Source organism: Lemur catta, chromosome 7 (genome assembly GCF_020740605.2).
Source record: "Lemur catta isolate mLemCat1 chromosome 7, mLemCat1.pri, whole genome shotgun sequence".
NCBI classification, from domain to species: domain Eukaryota; kingdom Metazoa; phylum Chordata; class Mammalia; order Primates; family Lemuridae; genus Lemur; species Lemur catta.
The window spans coordinates 6,209,994-6,219,813 of NC_059134.1; the positions used below are offsets into that span (position 1 = coordinate 6,209,994).

General features: G+C 52.9%; 1 protein-coding gene across 1 annotated transcript; it reads left to right on the plus strand.

Moving 5' to 3' along the window:
• Positions 1 to 6,156: 6,156 nt before the first annotated feature.
• LOC123641132 (pseudouridine-5'-phosphatase-like) lies at positions 6,157 to 7,123 on the plus strand. Its single transcript, XM_045555632.1, is given in 3 exon segments — positions 6,157 to 6,691; positions 6,694 to 6,720; positions 6,723 to 7,123. Coding segments are annotated over 3 exon segments (963 nt in total).
• Positions 7,124 to 9,820: the final 2,697 nt, after the last annotated feature.

The window sequence follows — 9,820 nt, forward strand, 5'->3', positions numbered from 1 at the left end:
GTGTCATCCAGGACTCAGTTCCTTTGCAGAGCCCCAGAGGGCTTTTCTCAGTCACAGAAAGCAGGGGTCACTGAGGGGCAGGCGTCGTCCTTCTAATAATGGGCCTCAGAACTTGCCCAGTGTCCCTTCTACCTGCATCCTTCTCTCAAACTTCACTCAATGGCCACACTGTGGTCAGGGAGGCTGAGAAATGTCATGTCTACACGAGCAGACAGGAGCCCTGCTAATGCCCAGGGATTCTATCATCGAGAGAGAGGGGCGATGAATATGGAAGGACAATTTTATAGTCATTATCTCACTTTCAGAGAGTAGCTGACCAAATTTTGAAGTCCCTGGATCTGTCCTCAAACACAGAGGTGACCCTCATAATGGAATCCCAACAGCAAAGGAAAAGATAGGGGTTGCTTTTGGAAAACTCAAAGAGATGGTCAAAGTTTTTTGGTGAAACGTCTCCAAAATATATACTATTCTTAGATTTTTTTTCATGCCATGAAAACTTCAATTCTCACTATAATCCAGTAGCTCCCAGGATCATGACCTTTTAAAATTTATCCTTTTTGGATTGAACTCTTGCATTTTGGATCTTAGTCTAGAAGGGATTCTTTTTTTAATATAGGAAGTTTGAACAAGTTCCATTTGGCAGATTCTAGAGCAGAGAAATAAAAATCTCTCTTATGTAACATATTTTGGGGTTTCTTTACGTTCAGTTAACTCAGGAGTCACTGAATTATTATGAACATTTGAGGCCTAGGGTAGGCATTGGAGTTCGGGGTTCATGTTACACAAACCATTGCTGCTAAGAATTCTCAAGCACGAATCTCATCAGGCCCGGACACCTTTGGGCAGCTTTCCAAACAGTACACCTTGCTCTTTCGTTTAACATATGAGGGGGCATGGAATGCCAGGAATGTAAGTCTGCAAGGCAGGCTAACTGCTGTGCTGCTGCTGGCTGCAGTCTGTCTGCACTTGGTTTTTCCCAGTCCTTTTGGGGTCTCAGTTTCTGACTCTGTGCAATGAGATTGGCAATAACTAGTGAGCATCTTGCAAACTTTGGCTGCCTTTGTCCCCTGGCGGATCTCATTTTTTTCTGCCCCATAGTATAACAGCGTCCTGCCACACCAACTAGTGAGCATCTTGTAAACTTTGGCTGCCTTTGTGCCCTGGCGGATCTCATTTTTTTCTGTCCCATAGTATAAGAGGGTCCTGCCACACCAGAGGGTGTCAGACTGTATTTTGAGGATCCACAGAGCTCTGCCCAGGCCCCTCGGGTCTCTCTGGCTGGTTAGGGGAGGGGGAGCCCAGGCTCGCAGGAGCAGCTCTGCTTGTACCTGTCTGATAATCTGAGATGTGAGATTACAGTGGAAAAATAAAATATTTGATTCTTTAAAAAAGTTAGCAGGCTACTCTTCCGGAAATGATCTCCAAGTCATTTCCAGTACTGAAACTATGAGACTCTGAGAGGTCAGGGAAGGGAGCCAGGAAGATGATGTCTATGAACAGCTACCAAGTGCCCGGGTGGAGCCAGAAAGGTGGCAGAGTGAGGACAGAGGGGGAGGGCTGTGCAGGTGGGAGGGGGCGTCTGCAAGGAGCTGCCAGTGGGCGAGCCCTGCAGGGAGGCCCTCTGGGTTCACATCAAAAGCAATGGACCTAGGAGTTAGTAGGCAGAAGTTAAGAGCCCAGCTGGGCTCCCGTGAGCCAGGTGATCCCTAATGAGCTGCTTTTCCCCTGAGTCTTGGTTTCTTCGGAAGGTGAGGGTGGGAGAATCAGGCAAGTCTGTAACACCCTGTGTGTATTTCCGAAATCCCCCAACCCTAACAAGTCTTTATCCACTTGACACTAACTCATTTGGTGGCACAATCTGACCTGAACAAATATGAGGTTACATATATGCTTTATGTATCCTTTTTAGTGCAAATACATATCTGTAGATATCTCCACACACATGTGGTTCTGTTTCATTTCAGAAGTGGCCATGTGTTTAACTGTGGGTGCCCTGGCAGACGCACTCAGTGTGTTAGGTAACGCATGTGTATGCATGTATGATCTTCCCAAAATCTGAGGAATTCTGGAATCCAAGTACATTTGTCCCCAGTGGTTTTGGATAAGGGGCTGAAGTCCTGTAATAATTCCTGACCTGCCCTTCAGGCCTGCAGTGAGGATTTCAAGAGCCACCAGGCATGAGCACCTGCTATAAGTCGTGACGCGTCCCCCACTACAAAGGACAACATTCCCCGAGCAATACTAGGGTCTCTGTACTAGTCTGCCAGGGCTGCCATGGTGAAGTACCACAGACTGGGGGCCTTAAACAACAAACATTTATTTTCTCATGACTCTGGAGGCTGGAAGTGTGAGATCAAGGTGTCAGCAGGGTTGGGTTCCTCTGAGGCCTCTCTCCTGGGCTTGCAGACGGCCGTCTTCTCTCTGCATCCTCACCTGGTCTCTCTATGTGTGTCTGTGTCCCAATCTCTTTTTATAGGGACACCAGTCAGATTGGGTTAGCCCACCCTGATGTCCTCATTTCAACTTAATTACCTCTTTAAAGACACTATCTCCAAATACATTCACATTCCTGTGGGGTTAGGAAGGTAACATGTGATTTTTAGGGGACATAACTCAGCCCATGGAGTCACCTTTTGCTGCAGTCAGTGCTGTTCTCTTGGCTGGGTGTCTAAACCCCTGGCCTTCTTCATTTTTCACGTGTTAACATACTTGATCCCGGCCGGGCCAGCGTCACCTTTCCAGCCTCCCAGCCATCGTGTGACTCCCCTACAGTGGAGCATCTGGAAATTGGGGGTGTCCATTGCAAGAGCACACTGAGGTCCTGACGAATGACCAGAAGTGCATCTGCTAACTGTGAAATTTCACCTGGCCCCGCCAGGCTGGTGTGAAACTGGTGACCAATCGGCCCACACCAAGCAGGGTTTCCCTTTGTCCATCCGGCCTCTGACAGGGGGAGGGCAGGAAGGAAAGCAGTAGCCTCTGGTCCCTGGTGCCCAGCGGCCTGGCGGAGGCCACTCAGTCTGTGCCGCAGTTTCAATGAAGGGCACAGCTGGCAGGAGGACGACCAAAGGGACGACAGTGTCGCTCCCCGACAGACCATCCCTCTGGGTTTACTGTCCTGTGTTTTCTGATGGGGCCACACTGGGGGTTGGCGGGCGGGGGCAGGCACCGTGTGTGTCTGTAATAAGACCAGCAGAGGGGTCTGTCCATCAACGAGTATCTGTCGGCCTCCTGAGGTCGCAGAGCTCGGGCCAGACTCTCAGGAGCCGCTCTGGCTGCAGCATTGTTAGTCGGGCAGGAGGAGGCCCGAGGTCCTTCCTCTGCCTCCATCTCTTTCCCTGGGCTTTGCTGGAGCTGCAGATGAACCTGGCACTGAGCCGGCGGTCCCCGCAACGCGCGTCCCGCAGTCTGGCACGGACGTGATCTCACGCAGCGCGGGACGCGTCCCCGAGTGTCAGCTGGCGCCCGCTCTCGCCTCCAGCGGGGCCCGCGGCCTCCTGTCACCAGGTGTTTCCGGTGCTACGTCCTCTCCGGGGGCACTTTGCCTTCTAACAGGGTCGGAACCCCGTGTTGCAGTGACTCGCACCGGAGCCTTCTGTGGCCTCTCGGGCGTCAGCGTGAGGTACACTGTCCCCGGCAGGGGTTTGCGGCCTGAGAACAGCGTTACGGGAGCTCACACAGGAGGCGCCGGGGCCATCACAGTGACATGGCTTCTCTTTTAAAAGTGTGAAACGCACGTGTGGCATTAAGGAAAGAGACAGCCTCAGTGACGCTGGGAGCATCGCGTTTCCCAGGCTGCTGGCAGCACAGCTGAGGGAGACAAGGGGGCGGGGGCACGGGCGGGGCAACAGCAGCCTTTGCTTTCTGTCCCTGCTTCTCCATGACAAAGAGTGTACCGGCCTCTTGTTCCACAAGTGATGCATCTTCCAGATGAAAGAGAATCCTCTAGGAATAGGCAGCTGGGTGCTACCAGCATGGGGGACAGGGAGGTCCCTGTCCCCGCACGGGACCCGGGTGGCAGGCCGCTTGTCCGCAACCAAGGCCCAACGGGGGCAAGGGCCACCGGCTCCAACGCACACGCTGGTGACCCGAATTCCCTCCGTGGGGGGGGGGCTTCGGAGCCCACAGACCTTCCCACGGGGGGGGACAGCCCCTCAGCCCACCCCTGCGCGGCCACCACGCCTGTCTTGGACTTTGAAAATGCTCCCCACGCATGGTGCACATGCCAAGTGACACACAGGGACGGCTCGGAGCATGTGCATGAGTGTGAGCCCGTGTGGTGTGTACATGAGTGTGGTGTGTGGTGTGTGTGATGTGTGGTGTATGAGTGTGTGTCATGACTATGGTGTGTGATGTGTGTAATGTGTGGTGTATGAGTGAGTGTGATGAGTGTGTTGTGTGGTGTGTGCAATGTGTGGTGTATGAGTGTGTGTGTATGAGTGTGATGTGTTGTGTGCAATGTGTGGTATCTGATGGAGTGTGATGAGTGTGGTGTGTGTTGTGTGTAATGTGTGATGTATGAGTGTGTGATGAGTATGATGTGTGGTGTGTTTGATGTGTGATGTATGAGTGTGTTTATGAGTGTGTTTTGTGGTGTGTGTGATGTGTGATGAGTGTGCTGTGTTGTGTGTGTAATGTGTGGAATGAGTGTGGTGTGTGGTGTGTGCAATGTGTGGTGTATGAGTGTGTGTATGAGTGTGTTTTGTGGTGTGCGTAATGTGTGGTGTATGAGTGTGTGTGATGAGTGTGGTGAGCAGTGTGTGTAATGTGTGGTATTTGAGTCTTGGTGATGACTGTGGTGTGTGGTGTGTGTAATGTGTGGTGTATGAGTGTGATGTGGATGTGTGTGATGTGGGGTGTGTGTAATGTGTGGTATATGAGTGTGTGATGAGTGTGGTGTGTGGTGTGTGTAATGTGTGGTGTATGAGTGTGTTTTGTGGTGTGTGTGATGAGTGTGGTGTGTGGTGTGAGAATGTGTGGTATATGAGTGTGTGTGTATGAGAGTGATGAGTGTGATGTGTGGTGTGTGTAACGTGTGGTGTATTAGAGTGTGTAAGTGTGGTGTGTGGTGTGTGATGAGTGTGATGTGTGGTGTATGAGTATGTGTGATGAGTGTGGCGTGTGGTGTGTGTGATGTGTGGTGTATCAGTCTGTGATGGGTGTGGTGTGTGGTGTGTGCCTGTGTATGAGTGTACTGTGTGGTGTGTGGAATGTGTGGAATGAGTGTGGTGTGTGGTGTGTGATGTGTGGTATATGAGTGTGTATGAGTGTGCTGTGTTGTGTGTTTGATGTGTGGTGTATGAGTGTGTGGTGAGTGTGATGTGTGGTGTGTGTGTTGTGCTGAGGGTGTGTGTTAGGCTAGAAATTTCTGGACCCTTCTGGCACGTTGATACAAGCCTCGAGTTTTCTCCCACGTTGTCTCATTTCATCCTGGCACAGCCTGTCCAGTGTGCGTTGTTGTCCCCATTTCACAGATGGAAACTGAGGCTTGCAGGGACTTCTGCATCCCCCAGAGTCCCACAGATGATCAACAGTCGGCAGTGCCGGCCCAGTCTGCTGATTCCCCAACCGCGATTCTTTCCCCAACGTGTGTCCCCCCCACAGCTGGCTCAGCTGACAGCGTGTAGAAAAGGTGTCCCACATCAGTCCACAGCTATCGCTGCCTTGGATGTGGGATTTGCCACCCGAGCCAGTAGGGGAGAGGGGACTGGGGTGTCCCGGGTTCCAGGGTCGCAGACCCCCCAGGAGGCAGAAGGAGCGAAGAGCACCCCCCACTCGCCACCCTCCTGCATGACGCCCAGGGCCGGTCACCGGCACTAGGTTTTGTTCCCCAGGCCCCAGTGCCATGGGAAGAAGAGGTTTTAAGTGAGAAAAAGAGCCCTCAGTCCAATAAAAAAAACTTCAGAAAAATGCTGATTTTAAACAGGGGTGTGTCCAAGCGCGTTACGTTTTGGGGTCACCGCGGGGCTCCTGAGAGCCTTGGTGACGCTGCCGGGAGCTGAGACGTCACAGGGGCGTGGGGTCCGGGGCGTCCCCGACACACAGCAAATACTCAAGTGGGACTTTCAGGCCCGCCCTTGGAGAACTTCCTCTGCGCCACTGCAGTTTGGAAGTTGCCTTCCCGCCTCTACTCTTGTCGCCTCTGCTGCCTGCACCATGTCGCCTCAGCAGCACTGCCGGTGGCCCGCGACTCTCGGAGGGCTCAGAGCCTTCTGGGGTCAAACAGCCAATCTAGGAAGGGGCAGCGTGGCGCTCCCGGGCCCCTCTGGCAGGTGCTGGCCCTGGTGGCTGGCAACAAGTGGAGGTGCCACTAGGCACCTGAGTCCTCCTCCTCTCAGGCCCTGCGCCTGTATGAACCCAGGTTGGAACAAGACCCCGGGGTCGGGGGCGGCAGAAGGCCAGCTCCGGGCGGCGACTAAAGGACGGTGTTTAGACCGAGAAGGCGGCACCATGCTGCGCCCCGTCACCTGCCTCCTCTGTGACAAGGACGGCCTTCTTCTGGGTAGTGCACGGCTGTGTTCAGTGGTATTTCAAGAAACATGTGGCCGCTCCGGGAAGAATCACACCTGGGACGTGCAGTCCCTGGTCAGGGGTAAGAAGGCGACAGAGGCTGCGCAGATCGTCACAGACATCTTGACCCCCGTGTCCAAGGAGAAGCTGGGGGACGAAAGCCAAGCGACCTTAAAGGAGCTGTCCCCATGGCCAAGCTCATGCCAGGGGCTGAAAACTCATCCGCCACCTGCGAAAACACAACATACCCTCTGCCGCCGCCACCAGCTCCGGGTCTACATCACTCGAGATGAAGACAAGCAGGCACAAGGAATTCTTTGGTTTGTTTTGTCACCTCGTTTTGGGAGATGACCAGGGAGTGAAGAGCGGGAAGCCGGAGTCCGACATATTCCTGGCTTGTGCCAAGAGGTTGTCCCCGCCTCCTCCTGTGGAGCAGGGCCTTGTCTTTGAAGATGCTCCCAACGAGCTGCAGGCGGCCCTGGCAGCCCGGATGCAGGCGGTCACGGCTCCAGACGGACCCCTGAGCCGCGACCTGACGGCAAAGGCCACGCTGGTGCTGGATTCCCTGCAGGACTTCCAGCCTGAGCTGTTCGGGCTGCCCCCCTACGGGTGAGGGAGGACATGTCCTGCACTCCCGCCCATGCCGGGCCACGCTGCTGGGCAGGCGGCAGCACCCAGACCGCAGCCTGCATATTGATCCCGGCCTGAAATTTGCCTTTTCTTCCTGTTGGCATGGCCCACTCCGTAAAGTGTTGATAGAACATGGCTTGGCAGTTGACAGAAAACAAAGTAGAGACACCCCAGAACAAAGGTGAAACTTGAATGACCATCTGAAAAATCGAGCTGGTGTAGCATGTGATAGACAAGCGAGTAGACATGCTTGCGTGTGTATACCAGTGTGCTAACATGCATGTAGGCATTATATATATATATGAAGGTATATATATATATATAGGTATATATATATGCATGCATGTATGTGTAGAATGTATACCTCTCCAAGACCAAATAAGTTATATTTGTGTTCATTTTGTTTTAGTTTTTCTGAACACTTGACTGGGAAATGTGAACTATGTATACATATGTGTATATGTTTTTGTGTATATATGTGTACACATATATGCTATTTTTTATATATTGTACCCTGTTTCGCTTTCCTCTGTATTGATAATTAACATGCAGGAACAACTGACGCAGTGAGATGTTAATTCTGTCTGGTTGTAATCTGAGTGGGAAAGCCATGTTTTTGATGAGTATAAGAAGTAATTGTCCTTATTAGTTACTATTAAAATTCTTTTTGTGACCTCAAAAAAAAGAAAGAAAGAAAGAATGGTGTTCATCCACAGTCCACAGGAGATCCTCCTGGAGGACGCCCAGGGGTTGAAGTTCTGAGGACCAGAAAAATGTTCTTCGCTGCTGTCAAAGTAGCCCTATTTTTAGCCTCCTTTGGTGTGGCCTGAGAAAACACAGATTATGAAAAATGCATTTTACTCCATGCAACACAGTGGTAGCTAAGGCCTACGACTGGGAATCTACTAGAAGCCATGGCTCTTTCAGGCAGAAGCATTTTAAAATTTGTCTTTGTATCTTCAAGGCCTGTAACAGGCCCTAGTATACAGGAGGTGCATAATACATGGCGAGCAGAGGGAGGCAGGAAGTGTGTCCTGGCTGGCAGGAACAGTGCTGTCGTCGACACTGTCAACAGTCTCCTGAGCAGGGAAGCCTGTCTGGAGCAGAGTCCCCTGTGTCTCCCGGGGTGCTTCTCCCTCTGCCCTCAACCGAGGGGTGGCCCCAGGGGGCAATAAGTGTGCTCCAGTGTGGGCACGTCCGTGCGGAGAAGCGTTCTCCTCTTTCTCATTTGGAGAGAGAAGAGGCGGGTTCGGAAATGAGCTTAGACAGAAAGAGGAGCAGCACTTGCCTGCCAGGAGTTTGCAACCAGGGACAGGAAGATCATGATGTACATAGAGATGGGGTCTTGCTACATTGCCCAGGCTGGACTCAAGCTCCTGGGTGCAAGCAATCCTCCCACCTCAGCCTCCCTCCCGAGTGGCCGTAGCAGGTTTAGACCATCGCCAGGCCCAGAAGGCAGCAGCGCGGGGCAGCCCTGCAGCAGGAGGCCAGCAGCCTCCTGCAGACACAGCTCCTCCAGTCTCCTCAGAACCAGGAGCCAGGGGCCACTGCCTCTCTTCCCACCCCATGTCACTCCCTTGTCTACCTGGACTTCCTTGTCCTGGGGGATGTCATCCACTGTCAGGTCCCTGGGAAGACAACAGCTCTTCTCCTGGTTCCAGATAAGCAGCATGTGGCCCTGCAGACAGCAGGCACACACGGCAGGAGGAGAGGGGGACTCGAGGGAGGCAGTGGGAGGGACACAGACCCCACACCAGACAACGGGCTTAAACTGGGACTCCACAGCGTCCCACTGGTGTGACCTTGGGCAGGTTACTGAAGTTGCAAAGCTGCCATTTCCACGTCTGTAGATGGGGATTTAGAACATATTTAACGGCTTTTCTCAGGGGTGAATGAGAACGTGCGCAAGACACACTCAGTGAAGGCCGGACCCCTTTGGTGTGAAGGCTGTCACATGGCTGTCCAAACCGTGTGCCCCTGCAGACTGCCGACACACAAGTCAGCCGGGTGGAGACGCTTTCACAGCCAGTCTCCCTACCCCCGTCCCCGGTGGCTTCGCCTTGTCTGAGACGCCAGCGCTTGAGCGGAAAAGTCGGTGATGGACACGAACCCAGGAACCACGCGTTCGGCCCTGCTCCCAGGGAGGGCTGACGAGTCACTAGAGCCTCGGCAAACCACTCACCTCACCTGCAGAATGAGGACCAGCGCGTCCCCACTCAGCTGAGCTTGTCTATACAAAGATGTTTCTGAGAGACGCCGTAGACCCGTGACCCAGAGCAGCTCAGAGGTGGTGAATAATAGCTCTTCAAGTCTGCAATAAAAAATGGCCTCCAGGCCGGGCGCGGTGGCTCACGCCTGTAATCCCGGCACTCTGGGAGGCCGAGGCGGGTGGATCGCTCAAGGTCAGGAGTTCAAGACCAGCCTCAGCAAGAGCGAGACCCCCGTCTCTACTAAAAAAAAAAAACAAGAAAGGAATTATCTGGCCAACTAAAAATATATAGAGAAAAAATTAGCCGGGCATGGTGGCACATGCCTGTAGTCCCAGCTACTCGGGAGGCTGAGGCAGGAGGATCACTTGAGCCCAGCAGTTTGCAGTTGCAGTGAGCTAGGCTGACACCACTGCACTCTAGCCCGGGCAACAGAGCGAGACTCTGTCTCAAAAAAAAAAAAAAAAAAAAAA